Source organism: Megascapheus bottae, chromosome 6, assembly GCF_031878675.1.
Source record: "Megascapheus bottae isolate mThoBot1 chromosome 6, mThoBot2.hap1, whole genome shotgun sequence".
NCBI lineage: Eukaryota > Metazoa > Chordata > Mammalia > Rodentia > Geomyidae > Megascapheus > Megascapheus bottae.
Window position 1 is genome coordinate 62,715,858 of NC_143514.1, and position 16,390 is coordinate 62,732,247.

General features: G+C 44.7%; 1 protein-coding gene across 1 annotated transcript in view; it reads left to right on the forward strand.

The window, feature by feature from the left end:
* Kiaa0319l (KIAA0319 like) overlaps positions 1 to 16,390 on the forward strand; it is a 90,972-nt gene that overhangs the window by 67,536 nt on the left and 7,046 nt on the right. The window contains exons 10-16 of the mRNA XM_090335247.1: positions 3,606 to 3,834; positions 5,640 to 5,763; positions 6,255 to 6,387; positions 8,540 to 8,688; positions 10,193 to 10,344; positions 10,697 to 10,835; positions 12,432 to 12,591. Coding sequence (XP_090191373.1) covers positions 3,606 to 3,834; positions 5,640 to 5,763; positions 6,255 to 6,387; positions 8,540 to 8,688; positions 10,193 to 10,344; positions 10,697 to 10,835; positions 12,432 to 12,591 — 1,086 coding nt within the window. The remainder of the gene's footprint in view (positions 1 to 3,605; positions 3,835 to 5,639; positions 5,764 to 6,254; positions 6,388 to 8,539; positions 8,689 to 10,192; positions 10,345 to 10,696; positions 10,836 to 12,431; positions 12,592 to 16,390) is intronic.

Below are 16,390 nucleotides of genomic sequence, written 5' to 3' on the forward strand. Positions count from 1 at the left end.
TTTATGTAGCTTAATTCTTTATTTTTATTTTTATTTTTTTGCCAGTCCTGGGGATTGAACTCAGGGCCTGAGCACTGTCCTTGGGCTTATTTTTCCCCTCAGGGATAGTGCTCTATCACTTGAGCCACACTACCACTTCCAGCTTTTCTATGTATGTGGTTCTGAGGAACTGAACCCAGGTCTCTGTGCATGCTAGGCAAGCACTCTAACCACAAGGCTAAACTCCCAGCCCATATATAGCTTAATTCTTATATAGCTTAATTTCTTTTGTTCTGAAGTATTTGGATATCGTATACTTGCTATGTTTCAATGACACTGTCCTCATTGAGCTGAGAAAATGGAGTTGCTCATGTTTAGTAACTTCTCTGAGGTCACACAACTAGAAGTTACAAGCAGATTCTATTTTCTCCTTGATTTGGCTCATGCATTTTGTTTATTCTTCCTTGAGTTTTTTTCTACATCTATTGAAGTACTGCCCATCATTAAAGCTTTGCTTCATTTCCTATGAACCCTTTTGTAGTTCCTCCCAAAAGAAGACATGTCACAGGCTCCTGCCATAAGGAGACAGCTTATGCATGGCTGTGTGGTGCCTGGGGGCTTGAGGTTTATCAATATTTTGGCATTGTTGGAGGCACAGATGATTGTCTTTGTATAGTCCTTACCATATACACCAGTGTACAGATTCTGATTTAGTAGAACTTTATCTGGCTTATAATTGCAGGTGAGTGGAAAGCAGCTTTCAGTACAGCAAGATTATTTCCTTCTTGTTGGCTTAAAATGGATATTTGAATTTTTGTAACCTTAGATTTCTAATATGGGAAATTCCTCTTTATAGAATTTAGCCTGGACCATGTTGAACACTTAAAAAAAATAGTAGCTAAGTGTAGTATGGTGGTAGATACCTGCATTCTCAGAACTCAGGCAACTGAGACAGGAGGATCTTGAGTTTGAGATCATCCTGGGCCACATGGAGAGTTTCATGTCATTCATCATTAGACCCTGTCTTAAAGCAAAACAAACAAACCAAAAAACCCAGCTGGATCCAGTGGTTTACTCCTATAATCTTAGCTACTTAAAAGGTTGAAATCTGAGGATTGTGCTTGAGAGCCAGCTCAGGCAGACTATCTGAGAGACTTTGCTTCAGTTAACAGCCAAAAGCCCAAACGAGAGATGTGATTCAGTTGGTAGAATGCCAACTGTGAGAGGAAAAGGTCCTGAGTAAGAGTAAAAGGTCCTGAAGCCCTACTAATTGGATATGCATGTACACACACACACACACACACACACAGTAACAAGAACAACTTGTTTTCTGAATAATATATGCTAAGAAATTTTCTGAGCCTTTGTAGCATTTTATTTAATCCTATAAAAGGCTTTGTGGTTTCTCTCATTTTATAGGTTAGGACATTTTTGAACAAAGAGGCTAAGTAATTTGCTCAAGAGCACATAGCATTCTAATTTGAGTCTGCTTTTAACCATAATGGTGGCTTACAGTTTGTTATATCAGTGGGGTACCAACAGTGATTGTATTACTAGCCCTCTTTTTTTGTTTTATTGTGAGATGGTGGAATTAGACTGGATTAGCACTAAGGTACAGTCTGATTGGTGTTCACTTACCCTCCCCTCTCTCCTGCTTCTATGTGGCATTAGCCTCTCTGCCCAGCCTTGTAGTTAGCTGTTACTTGCTCCAGGAGTGTTGCAGACAAGCCAGGATCTGCTTGGGGTGAAAGTTAGAAGAATGAGCAGTTGCCATTTTGCCATCTGTCCATAACTCATTTCTGCTCTGACACAGGAGTAAGGTCTGTTTATAATAACAATAGACTTGTGAAAACAACAGGGAAATTGAGAAAAGAGGCAGTACGACTGTGGGGTGTGTGTGTGTGTGTGTGTGTGTGTGTGTGTGTGTGTGTGTGTGTTTCTCTTTTCCAGGACTGACTGAATTTGTACATGTATTTGTGTCCCAATTTTCCTGCTTTTCTCCTAAAGGCTATAGTACCCAAATCTCCTGTGGACCACAGGTGAAAGGAGAGGTGACAGGAGGAAGCTTCACAGACACCTCGCTGTGTCAGAGGCTTGTGGCGAGAGTTAAACAAACCACATGTCTTTTCTTTGCTTTTCTTCTTTCTGTCAGCAAAATGGAAGGATCCCAAACCTCCTTGCTTGCTTATGCTCACATTTTGAGGTGGCATGAGAAGCTTTAGACTGTTCAGCTGGAAGGCATCATTTAGGTAAAAGCCTGCTCTTATAAAAGAACATTTTTTCCCCTTGCAGATACTGTTTCTCACTGGCACAAACTGTGGGCCTGTTGCGTAGGAGAATTCATTTCCATCTCAAGCTCCTGTCTTTGCTGGAGCCAGCCTTCCTAGTCTGTCCCAGAGGCTGTATGCCCAGGTTGTCCATTCTTGAGATGTGCATACCATGGAAGCAGTATAAAGGAGGAACCACTTAATGCAGACAGGATGCTCTATGAAGTGCATCATCTTTAAACTCCAGGGTAATAGTGGCCACAGATCATTCTTCCAAGAATAGGGCTCTAAGATGGGCATAGTGGAACATGCCTAGAATCTCAGCATTCAGGAGGCTGAAATAAGAAGATTGCAAGTTTGAGATGGGACTTAGCTACTTACCAAAACCCTGTCTCAAAAGAAATACAAAACAAAACAAATGAGTTTCTGAGGGCTGCATTTTGGCTCACTTTGCAGCCCTGGGCAGATTACTTAGCCTCTCTAAGCCTTTTGTAGAGTGGATCATGTGGGCTTGCATCAGACAGTGAGGTCTCAGCATAGACATGTGCAGGCAGCAGAGAAAGTTGGTATTGGGCACATATTGCCTGTCAGCTGTAGGATCTTGGGCAAATTACTTTACCTCTCTTTGCCTTGGTTTCCTATTTGCCTTGGTTTACCTCTCTTTGCCTTGTTTGTAGAGCTTTTGTATGGGTGCATTGAAATACAAAGCTCTTGGAGCAGTACCTGGATGTGGTAAATGGGAAACCCTTAGTCAGCATTAACTTCTAGTGTTAACCCTTGTTTTTTTGTTTTTTTGTTTTTTTCCTTTTTCCTAAGTTTTAGTACTGGGGTTTGAACTTAGGTTTGTGCTTCTTAGACAGGTGCTCTAAGGGCCACACCATTGGCCTTCTTTTTTCTTTTCTTTTTGCACTGGTTATTTTTGCTTTTTGCTAAGGCATGGAGGGTAATCCTGTTTTAGATTTCTCGTTATAGCTGGACTCGCAGCGTTGTACCATCATCCACAGCTTCTTCTGCTCAGATAGTGTCTCATGGACTTTCTTGTTCGGACTGGTTTGTGATCTGTAGTTTTCCTGATCTCAGCCTTTCCTGTAGCTAAGGTGACAGAAGTATACCACTGTGCCCAGTTATTGATTGAGAAGGGGTTTCTCATATATGTGTGGTCTGGCCTGGAACCATGATCTCTCAATCAAAGTAGCTAGGATTCCAGGTGTGAGCCATTGGAAAGAAGCACTTCTTTCTGTGCTTCCAAAGGAAGAGGTAGCAATAGGCATTCTTGCCCATTTGGTATTTCTTAGTTTTGATGTTCTTTAGTCTCTTCCCTTACATCCATCGCTTATTGTGTTTTCCTTGTCTTGATAGCTTGACAGTGGTAGACTCTGATGGAGCTACCAGCTCTACCACCGCAAGCCTGACTGTGCACAAGGCTGTGGATTACCCTCCTGTGGCCAATGCCGGCCCAAACCAAGTGATCACCCTGCCTCAGAATTCTATCACTCTTTTTGGGAACCAGAGCACCGATGACCATGGCATCACCAGCTATGAGTGGTCACTCAGCCCAAGTAGCAAAGGAAAAGTGGTGGAGATGCAGGTAGGAGGGACTGGTCCTAGGTTTTTTGCTAGAGCAAAAAAGAACTACTATGCTGATTTATTTCTGCCCTATTCTCTCCTGCTCCCAATTAGTGTGAATTAATCTCACTATGGTATTTTCATACATGTATATAATATACTTTGATCAGATTTACTACTCTATTTACATCCCTTTTATTTTAAAAATTATTTGTATTATTATTATAAAAGTGATGTACCATTGCATAAGTCAGATGATGGATACATTTCCTTTGGGTCATATTCCCTTTCAAAATTTACCAAAATCGTATTTGTGCATTTAAACTTTTCAAAATTCAGGAAGTTTTAGCGGCCTTTGATGAAAAAGTTAGTAATAGTTGTTACCTTAAACTTTTGATTTTAAGGTTAGATTGTAGTTGGGCTGGGGCACGCATGCAGTGGCTCTCACCTGTAATCCTAGCTACTCACATTTGAGGATCAAGGTTCAAATCCAGCCCAGGCACAAAAAGACCTGAGACTCTTATCTCCAGTTAATCTCTAGAAAACTGGAAGTGGGGCTTGGCTCAAGGGTAGGGCAGTAGCCCAGGCTGAGTTCCAGCCCCATGATCCACAAAATAAAGGAAGGAAGGAAGGAAGGAAGGAAGGAAAGAAGGAAGGAAGGAAGGAAAGAAGGAAGGGAGAAAAATGTAGTTGTTGGGGGGAGGGGGTCAGTCACCTTAGAAAGTCAATCTGCTTAGCAGCCACAAGGGTACAAATCTCATATGTTATTTAGCTCTGGTACCCATCAATGTAGATTTTTTGTAGAAAGCATCTTCTCTCTGCTGGGCCAGTGGCTCACACCTGTAATCCTAGCTACTCAGGAGACTGAGCTCTGAGGATTGCCATTCAAAGCCAGCTGGTGCACTGAAGACCATAAGATTCTTTTTTTTTTTTTGCCAGTCCTGGGCTTGAGCTCAGGGCCTGAGCACTGTCCTTGGACTTTCTCAAGGCTAGAGCTCTACCACTTGAGCCTCAGCACTACTTCTGGCTTTTTATCTATGTATGTGGTACCGAGGAATCGAACCCGGGTCTTCATGCATGCTAGGCAAGCACTTTAACCACTAGGCCAAACTCCCGGCCCCTGACCATAAGATTCTTATCTCCAATCAACCACTAGAAAGCCAGAAGTGGTGCTGTGGCTCAAGGGGTAGGGTGGTAGCCTTGAGCTGAAGAGCTCAGGGACAACACCCAGGGCCAGAGTTCAAGCCCCATGACTGACAAAAAAAAAGTATCTTCTCTCTTAAGATACTTAAGAAGAGACTAGATGGCACATAAGCACCAATGACATACCTGGCCGTTATCACGTACAGGTATGGTCTCACTGTTGCTTGTTATTTTTGTTGTGTAAGAGCAAACAACAGTTGAGACATCTGTGTGAAATTTTTCAACTTTTAAGACAGTGCAGGCCAAACAAAATGTCTACAAAGCTGGATCTGGCTGCCAGGTTTTTGTCTCCTATTCTGCAGAAAGCTTCTGCATTGGAAGCTTACCTTAAATTATTTATAATGTTTCTTCTGATACCATTCTGTAGTTGTAAAGTTGAGGAATAACTTGAAGCTCACAATTTACCTGGCTTTAGTTCATGTATTAGGTAGAATCTATGCACACTGAAGGATGTCTCATGATGTCTGACTCAACAGTCATCATTATGCTAAACTAGGACATCACAGCCCAGTAACAACTAGCTTTCAAAACTGGCCAAGTCACTTCTACCAGAGTAGGCACTGTGGTGGAATGTTGTGATTCTGGAAATCCACTTTTCCACTCCTGAATTTTTATTTTACATAGGGTGTTAGGACACCAACCCTGCAGCTCTCTGCAATGCAAGAAGGAGACTATACCTACCAACTCACAGTGACTGACACAGTAGGACAACAGGCCACTGCTCAAGTGACCGTTATTGTACAGCCTGGTAAGTTCTGTCATGGGGGGTTCACTGAGGGTTTTCTAATGGTTGCTCCCTTTAACTTTGAGGGAGAAAACAGTTTAGGTTCTGAGCTACTTGAAAATGGAAGCAGAAGGCATGGACTCACAGAGCCTCTGAGAGCAATGTCCTTCATCCATTCACCTGGTGTTATCTTTGAACCAGCTTCACCTTGGGTTCCCTCCTGGCTAGTAATTATTCCTTGGCTTGGTGTAGATACAGGGGATAGAGCCTTTGATCCTCAGGGCCAGCTTAAATCCCATACAGTGTTCTGTTTCTTTCAGAATTATTTGATACGTTTTTGTCTTCATTCTTCATTGTGCACTCACTGATGGTATCTATCTCTCCCACGTATCTGAGAGTTCTGTGGTGTGAGCTAAGGAGGCAGAGTTCCCATGGCTACCAGAACAAGTGTCCCATTGCATCCTCTTCTTTCCCACCTGGACTTATTGCTTTTGACCCTCATGTCTATCTCCTAGAAAACAACAAGCCTCCTCAGGCAGATGCAGGTCCGGATAAAGAGCTGACCCTACCAGTGGACAGCACAACCTTGGATGGCAGCAAGAGCTCAGATGACCAGAGAATCATCTCCTACCTCTGGGAAAAAACCCAGTGAGTGGTACCACAGGCCCCATCTATGCAAAGGCTCTAGGCCTTGGAAGACAAGGGTTTTATTTGCTTAAGAATTCATTCACTCTCATTGGCTTATCTAGGAGAGTGACTGAGAAAGGAGTTTATAATCGTGAATTTCAACTCCCAAGAAAATGATATTGTAAATAATATTTTTAAGAAAAAATGAATGGTTTGTATCATTTAGCCTCTAGGTAGTTTTATGTAGCCCTGGTGCTTTTGCTGGTACAATCCATCTGCTGAAATGCAGTTTAATTATACTTGAGAGACAGACTGGAAGGGATAATGGAGCAGAAAAATACACAATCCACTGGGTATGGCTGGCAGGAGGATGGGCAAGCAGCTACTAACAAATTGAAAAACCATCTATAAAAGTATTACTCTGTTAATATTTTCTAGAAGATAGAATTTATCAGTTAAGTTAGCAGAGACACAGACCCTGTGGTCTGTACACTATTTAAACTGAAATTACCTAATCAAACTATCCACAGTTCTCAGTTTTTTTTCAGCTCCTTTAAACCATAGCGAGTAGAACTCAGACTATATGTAGGGTCCCACATGAAGTGCAAGGACAAGTTAGAAGTATTCTCCATTTCCAGGGTCTGGGAGTTTGGCCTAGTGGTAGAGTCCTTGCTTAGCAAGCGTGAAGACCCAGGTTCAATTCCTTGGTACCACATACATAGAAAAAGCCAGAAGTGGTGCTATGGGTCAAGTGGCAGACCACTAGCCTTGAGAAAGCTCAAGGACAGTGCTCATGCTCTGAGTTCAAGCCCCAGGACTGGCAAAAAAAAAAAAAGATATTCTCTGTTTCCAAAGAAGATAGCTATTGATAGACCCTTGTTTTGCTTTGTATTTATGTACACACACACGCGCACACACACACACACACACACACACACACACACACACACGTTTTCATGTCTTATTTCTTTTCTTTAACTAGGGCATGGGAGATGAGTAGAGCTTTAATTGCTCTATAAAAATGACTTGACTTGTGATTACTGAGGCCCTAGAAATTATTTCCCTCGGCTCTTGTTTTTCTGTCTTTTGAGGAAACCCGGTCTGCCTCCGCTCATTGTGTTTTCCCTGTTGTCCTTTGTTGAAGCTAGGCCTCATGCACTGTGGAGCTGAGTTTTATTAGTGGTTGCAGCAGAGATAATGCTCAGCAGTGCTTCTTGGAGAGTTATTAGAGCCAGAGGTAATAAGTTTCAAAAGCAAAATAACACAAAGCCTTCTTCAGGTCTCTCCTGTTGTGCTTATTGGGAAGAGGCTTCAGCACTTGGGGCTCTGTGCACAGCCCTGCCTGGGTACTGGCACACAGTCACCACTCTGCTGCAGGGAGGAGGCAGGGGCAGCGTGGCAGTATGCTGCTGCTCTGGAGCTTTGCCCATAGAGTTGCTGAGAAGGTGGTTTTGTCCTGAGAGCTCCTCTGCAGCCTTGGCCCATTTCCTCTTCTTGACCTTTCATCAGGAGGGATTTGGGTGTGTGATGAAGAAATACACTTTGCTTCTTTTTTTTTTTTTTTTTTTTTTTGCCAGTCCTGGGCTTGAGCTCAGGGCCTGAGCACTATCCTTGGACTTTCTCAAGGATAGAACTCTACCACTTGAGCCTCAGCACGACTTCCAGCTTTTTCTATATATGTGGTACCAAGGAATCGAACCCGGGTCTTCGTGCTTGCTAGGCAAGCACTTTAACCACTAGGCCAAGTTCCTGGCCCTACACTTTGCTTCTTTTGCTGCCAAGAACTGGAATCAACTACTGGGCCAGAAGTGTTTTTCAGAAACATCATCTTAAATCTTTAAAAAAAAATTTTTTTTTAAATCACAGATCCGCTCAAAGAACTTTATCCTTTTACAAACTGGAACAATAAAGAGTTTGAATGTTCCAGAAGCTTATATAAAGGATAAATCTAGATGTGTTTGAAAGCTGCTGAGCAATATTTTCTGATCAGCAGGTAGCCTATATTTTGGGGCTAAATGACACTATGTCCAAATGAAATATTTTTAAACATGTCCTATCAAGGTCTGGGAAGGAATTGTTCATGTCTTAACTGAAGCAGTAACAAATGTCACTTCCTGCTGTGTCAGGGGTGGCAGAGCAGCAGACAGGTACAACTCCACCTCTTTTCTTTCAGAGGACCTGACGGGGTACAGCTAGAGAATGCTAACAGCAGTGTCGCCACCGTGTCTGGGCTGCAAGTGGGGACCTATGTGTTCACCTTAACTGTAAAAGATGAGAGGAATCTGCAAAGCCAGAGCTCTGTGAATGTCATTGTCAAAGAAGGTACCTCCTTGCCAGCTGAGGAGTCTATGTATCTTGTACAACTGCAGAAATTGATTAGAGACCAGAGATGATGAAGAAGGTTGAAGTGGGGGCAGCTTTTATTGTATTTATTATTCTTATTAATTTTTATTTGTATTTTTGCCAGTCCTGGAGCTTGAACTCAGGGCTTGGGTGCTGTCCCTAGCCACTGCTCTCCCACATGAGCCACAGCACCACTTCACCAGTTCTGGCTTTTTTTTTTTTTGGTGGGTCGTGGGACTTGAACTCTGGGCCTGGGTGCTGTCCCTGAGCTCTTTAGCTCAAGGCTACTGCCCTACCCTTTGAGTCCCAGTGCCACTTCCTGATTTTCTTTTTCTTTTTTTTTTTTTTTAGTAGTTAATTGGAGATAAGAGTTTCATGTTTTTTAGTGCCCTGGCTGAATTTTGAACCACAATCCTCCCTTCTGAGTAGCTAGGATTATAGGCACGAGCCACTGCATCTGGCTAGCTTCTTTTTTTGAGTAGTTTATTAGAGATGAGTCTCACGGGGATTTTTCTGCCCAGGATGGCTTTGAACTGAGATCTTCAGATCTTAGCTTCCTAAATAGCTAGGATTACAGGTATGAGCCACCAGCACCTGGCTTATTTTTAATCTTTTAAATATAATCTTATTTTTTTTTGTTTATGTGGTACTGATTAGTTGAACCCAGGGCCTCATGAATGCTAGGAAAGCACTCTGCCACTAAGCCGCATTCCTAGCCCTAGCTCCTACTTTATTTCATTTTAATTGACAGTGATTATAGGTGAATTTTAACAATCTTCTTTTCCTCCCTGCCTGTCTCCTTCCTTCCCTCCCTCACTCCCACTCCCTCCCTCCCTCCCTCTCTCCCTCTCTCCCTCTTTCCTCCCCTCCCTCTCTTCCTCCCTCCTTCCTCCTTAGGAAAGGATTAAAATTTTTTTCTTTGCATTTTGATTTTGCCTCTGTGCTGAGTCCTGGGTTCCTATGACTTTCTTGCTAGCTACAGTGACACCTGCTGTCAAAGCTATAGAATGACCGTGCTGTACCATAGCTTTCTGAGCATGAAGGCTGCAGCCAGCAGCCAGCTGGAAGGGGTTGATTGACCTTGCCCTGGTCTACAGGCACAATGGCTGGGAGCTTGGAAGAGGGCCATAAGCTGATAGTAGGAAAAACATCTGCTATGCTGGTGATATCCTAATAATCTTACTGTGCTGAGTAAATATTGATTTACTGAGCAAACAAGGCCTCTATAGAGGCCCAGGCTCAAAGTCTATTTTTCTCTCATAAATTACCAAGGGAGGAATAAAAAAAGCAATCCAGAGGGTAACGTTTACAACTTTGTGGGGGACCAGCTTCAGATCTGTGCGTTGGTGACTGGTATGGGCAGGCATGGGAACAGCTCTCGACTGAAGATGCTTTGGATTTTTAATTGCCCCAGAACCATCAGGAAGCAGCATTCCTGCTCTTCCTGAATGTTGTACTATTTCACTGGTATTTCTTTGATTAGAAATGAATGAACCACCAGTAGCCCGGATAACGGGGAATGTGGTGGTTACCTTGCCCACGAGCACAGCAGAGCTAGATGGATCCAAGTCTTCAGATGACAAGGGCATCATCAGCTACCTCTGGACTCGAGATGAGGGGAGCCCGGCAGCAGGCGTGAGTAGACCAGGCATGGGAGAGCAGCATGACTTCTAAGTAGCAGGCCAGTGGAGAGGGGGGCAAACAGTCCACAATGTGTTTTAACCAAGGGGTCGCTGGTATCAAACCTGGATCATCTGTGAAATCCTAGGAGGCTAAATGACTTTCTCTAGGTCATTCTCAAAGCTGGTGTGGCACAAAATGGCTTTCTGTGCCCTGGTCCTGGCTGCTGTGGGTAGCTGTGCTCTTACAGGTCATGCGGTGCCCAGGGGTAAAAGAACCCAGCCCCATAGAGCCTCATTAGGACAGAAGCAGTGCTGACAACAAGAGAAGGGGTTTTGTTCTGTAACTTTGCCTTGTTCCTTTGCAGGAGGTGTTGAATCACTCCGACCATCACCCTGTCCTCTTTCTTTCCAACTTGGTGGAGGGAATGTATACATTTCACCTGAAAGTGACTGATGCCAAGGGTGAGAGTGACACAGAGCGGACCACTGTGGAGGTAAAACCTGGTGAGTGCATGTAGTGACAAATACAGAGTGGAACTGCCAGAGCCAGCCCATTGGGGTCTCTATCCTGAGACGCCTTCCTCTCCACCATGGACACAGCCAGGCAGTGTATCCAACTTTCAGACAGACCCTAGAAAGCCTATGCTCACAATTTCTTGCCTCTTCCAACAGTGCCCCTCATACCCAGCACACAAGACTACAGACACCCCCCACCTCTCGCCCCATCTCAGATGGAGAAAAGATCCTTAGGGAGGGCAGGGCTTGCTCAGTGTCACACAGCAGTTGTGCCAGAGCCAGGCCTGTGTGTACTCAGGCCAGCACTTTCTCCTGTGCATGTGACTGAGGAGCAAGGGCTCAGGGCGCCTTGGGAATTCAAGCACAGGAATAGCTTGAGTCATGATGTCTCATCAGCACCCAGACGCACAAAACAATTTATTTTTATAAGTTGAGCCTCAGGCTCTATCTGACAACCCAGGGAAGGTTAAGTAATTGATGCCCTGTACATTTTTTTCAGATTGTCAGAAATAAAATTTCTGTTTTGCTTTGCGGCAGATTTGGTAATAGAGAGGAACTGAGTGTCGTGGGGTAGATAGAGGTCCTGACGTGAAACTTTAACTCCAAACCTGCCCTTCATAGACTAGGCCAGGCCCAGGGTATGTTAGATGAGGATTCTGGGAGATTTCTGGCCCTACTAAGGACAGCAGCTGAGACAGCACGGAATCCCTTCTATGTTCATGGTCAGATCATGGATAGGGCTTTTCCTCCAGAACAGGCAGATGGCACTGCCAAGAGTGTGAATAACACTTTCTGAACTTTCAGGTGTGGAACAATCTTTAGGACAGGTTCAAAAGTAAGCTCAAGGCTGGGAGTTTGGCCTAGTGGTCAAGTGCTTGCACAAAGACCCTGGTTTGATTCCTTGGTACCAGATACATAGAAAAGCTGGAAGTGGGGCTGTGGCTCAAGTAGTAGAGTGCTAGCCTTGATGAAAGCCCAAGGATAGAGATTGGGCCCTGAATTCATTTCCTAGGACCAGCAGGGAAAGAAAAAAAAAAAGAGTAAGCATAGTCACGTCCCATTTCCAGAACTGTGAACAGACTGTGGCTATGAGGCTGCACTGAGGAAATCCTCACATCCTAGTTGCCCTTCTTCATGCTTATTATTTGACACCTGTAGGGAGAGATGCATTCACATCACTGATAAGATGATCTAGTTGACCTTTTCCCTCCCACTGCTGTAAAGTACAGCAAGTCTCTGAACATCAAACGGGATCAGGTGAAGCTTTTGACATCCCCATTTGCCTGGAGAACTCTATAGTCCCTACAGGGCAGAGCGTTGAAAACAGAGCTGCTGTGTTTCCCCTCTCTTGTCTCTACGCTTCATGGCTTTACCTTGTCCCTCATGCACGGGTGGCAGTTCTCAGGTTTGCATAGAGCTTTTCAAGCCAGCCCCAGATTGCCTTATCAGGAGTTCACAATAGAGCTTTCCTCCCTGAAGGCAGTCTGAATGCCCTCCTACTCTCCCTCCCATGCTCAGGTGCAGTGACAGGTCTGTTCTAACCCTCCAACTTCTGAAGCCATGACTGATCCACATGCTTTCCAGATCCCAGGAGAAACAACCTGGTGGAGATCATCTTGGATGTCAACGTCAGTCAGCTAACTGAGAGGCTGAAGGGGATGTTCATCCGCCAGATTGGGGTCCTCCTGGGGGTACTGGATTCCGACATCATTGTGCAAAAGATTCAGCCGTACACGGAGCAGAGGTAGTTGGGCAATAAATGGGGGAGAAAAGGAAAACCACGGGGGCCCTGTGCTTTTCAGTTGAGCTGAGAAACAATGGGGACAGATGGAGGTAGGTGGGCTCTCTGAATAGGAACCACTCTTAGTGCCCACCACTTTAGTGCCCTTGATAGTCTAGCATAGCTCATGCACTCTGTACTAGACATTCAGTCAGGTCTTGGAGTACAAGGTCAGATGAAGTCCCATTTTTTTCTGAGAACCATGGTCTGGTAGGGTGGCTAATCAAGTAAACATGTCACCTCTGTGCAGGGTGCATCTGACATAAAGTGTGGCACTGGGGAAACTTGGGGCCAGGGCAATCAGTTCCTTCAGGAGAGCCAGGGTAAGAGACCATAGCTGTCCTGGAAGAAGTACCATTTGTCTCCACCAGAATCAGAGAGCTTGGAGACTGTTCAGAGGAGGGGGCCCAGGAGACTGCAGGCTTTCTTCTGAAGAAGGCTTCTATTTAGAAGTGTAACAGGCTCAGGAAATGGTCAGAGATCTGGCAGTGGAGATTAAGAATAGTTAAATACAAGCTAAGGAGGTTAGTGTTGATAGTTTTAATGGGAAGACCCAAACTAAGTTGCTTTATATATATGTAGTTCATTCGTTTTCAAAGAAAGGAGATTCTATGCTTAATTTTTTTAAAGAACAATCACTAATTTAAAGGTTACATAAATGTAGAAAGAGACTAGAGATTGAGAGGCCCATCAGGAAACTTCTGGACAAGTCCAGTAAGGATGTGATAAACCTGAACTAAGGTCATTGCAAAAGAGGAGAAGAAATGAAAGGGAACACAGGTAGTTCACCAGAGTGTTGTAGTCATTGGGGAATTAAAAGAATTGAGGGGCTGGGAGTTTGGCCTAGTGGTACAGTGCTTACTTAGCATGCACAAAGACCTGAGTTCAATTCCTTGGCACCACATACATAGAAAAAAGCTGAAAGTGGTGCTGAGGCTCAAGTGGTAGAGCTCTAGCCTTGAGAAAACCCAAGGACAGTGCTCAGGCCCTGAGCTCAAGCCCAGAACTGGCCAAAAAAAAAAAAAAAAAAAAGAATTGAGGCCTGAATGGGTGGCTCTGGACAGGAACTAAGATTAATTAGGGAGGAAGAAAGAAGCCATTCCCTGTGTAGTTTGGGTTGTCTTACGAGCTACATAGGTATGTGTCCCCTAAATAGCCACAACCCTTAAGTGGGGACATGGGGCAGAAGGAAGGATGAGAGTCAACATGGTGTCAACAGCATCTACACAGGAGGGAAAGCCAAGAGGAAGAAATGGCACTGGTCATGTCCAGAGGAGTTAGAACAGAACTCTGGGAAACACTGGTATTACAGAAGCAGCAGGAAGCAGCAGGGAGAGAAACTAGCAAGAGCGTCAGGAGGTATGAAGAGACCTAGGGTGCACGGCTCTGAGAATACACGATAAGCTGCAGGGAGCCAGGTCTGGGTCGCATGCTCAGATGACACAGAGGTGGCACCAGGGATGGGGGGAAGTAGAGGAAAAGGCACCTGGGAAAGACAGGAAGGAAGTCCCTTTGTATGGTTAAGCCGGGGCGGGGGAGGGGGTAGATGTGTGGTGGAAGCAGGTCTGGAAGCCTGGCAGCGGTTCAGGTTCAGAACTCAGAACCCAGGGTCTGGCTCCTGTGCTTTGTGAGTGGGGCAAGACTGGGTGCCTTGAGGTGGAAGTAAGGTGGGAAGCATGAGGGAGTGATTGCCAGGAACAGTTCCAGGGAGGGTACCAGCTTGCAGAGCAATATTGAGGTCTCTGCCAAGATTGACGCTTGAGGGGATCATGGCTCCTAACTCTACTCGGTAGCCACCTGGAGCCTCACTGGGCAACACTGAGCCTCGTCTCTGGAGACTGACTCAGTTGGAGCGGGGAGGGGCACCTACAATGTAGGCACTCCTCAGGAGTCTGCAGCCAGGTAAGCTGCATCACAGCTGGTTTTCCCTACTCCCCATTTCCTTAAATTTTATGATGCTGGAGCTTGGGCTTAGGCCCTCATGTTCTATCATTTGAGCTCCAGTCCCAGGCCTGTTTTGCTTTTAATATTTCTTTTTTAGATAGGTCTCTTGATTTTGCCCAAGGCCAGTCATGGAGTGCCATCCTTGTGAGTAGTCGAGACTTATAGCTGTGCAGCAAAGCTTAAAGCTATCCTTAGCATCCAGGGAGAAGGAACAGGGCAAATGGCTGCTTAGATCGATCCAGCTTGATGGCTAGAAAATGGAAAGATGTTTAGTGAGAATGCTGGGAGAGCCTGTGGGGTGTGAGGAAGGAAGACACATCTAGATTTCTCTTGTTTCCTGGGTGGAACTGGATTCACATAGTTGAGGATTTGGGAACAGCATGTACTTGGAGGAAGGCAGGATGTTATAGTGGGCAAAGTGGGAACCTGGCCCCTGTGTGAGCCCTGGGAAGTGGCAAGCTGCTTTTCCACTGTGAATCAGAATCACCTGTGCAAATTCTAGTGCATTGATGTGGAAAATTAAGATAACGTGTGTAAATCCCCAACACATATGCTCAATTCGTGGTTATTGCCATGAGTATGTCTTGAGGCATGTTGCATTTGAGGCATCTATAGAAGGCATGGGGTTGCAAACATTTTCAGGTATAGATTGATTCCTATTGATTGGTGCCATGGGGAGAGGAGACAGATATTTGAGGGTTTGATACACAGCAGAAAAGACAATTGTAAGCCTGGATTACAGGGGGAAAATAATGGGAAATGTACTATACATCTTTGATGGGCAAGCTTTTATTTTATTTCTTATTGTGCCAGTACTGGAACTTCAATTCAGGGTTTGGACACTGTCGCTTGGCTTTTCTGCTTAAGACTAATGCTCTATTGAGACTTAGCTCCACTTCTGGCTTTTTGGTGGCTAATTAGAGGATTTGAGTCTCAAAGATTTTCCTGCCCAGACTGGCTAACCCTCAAATTTCAGCCTTCTGAGTAGCTCAGGTTAGAGGCATGAGTTTCTCTCACTCAGCAAGCTTTCAGTCAGTGAAAATGTTTTCAAATTTTGTATATCATGCAACAGAGAAAACACTATGTAGAACCTTGAAACAATTAGGCAAGGAAGGCTTCTTGTCCTGGGAGCAGCTGAACGGGGCCCCCCACTACTCAGGTCTCCTCAGCCACCTTGCACATTGGGCACACGAATAAACCAAGTCAATTCACCAGACTAACATGGGTTAAGAAGCAGACTGTTGCCAGGTGCAGAGGCTCATGCCTGTAATCGTAGCTACTTGGGAGACTAAGATCTAAGGATCACAGTTCAAAGCCAGCCCAGGCACTAAAGGACCTAAAGAACAAGAGATTCTTATCTCCAATTAATCACTAGAAAATGGAAAGTGGGGCTGTGACTCTAGGGGTAGGATGGTAGCCTGTAGCTGAGGAGCTCAGTGACAGTGCCCAGTCCCAGAGTTCAAGCCCCATGACCAACAACAACAACAAAAGACTGTCAAAAACTAAGGATAGGGGCCAGGAGTTTGGCCTAGTGGTAGGGTGCTTGCCTAGCATGCACGAAGACCTGGGTTCAATTCCTCGGTACCATATGTACATAGAAAAAGCCAGAAATGGTGGTTTGACTCAGGTGGTAGAGCTGTAGCTTTGAGAAAGCCCAAGGACAGTGCTCAACAACAGCAACAACTAAGGATAGGGCATAAATATGTTTTGTGCCCAATTGCAAGTTTAAATATGGTAAATATGGTCTCTCTTGGGCTGAAATTGAAAGTCAAAATCAAATTGTGGGCATGGAGTAATTTCACTGCAGCTACCCCATTGT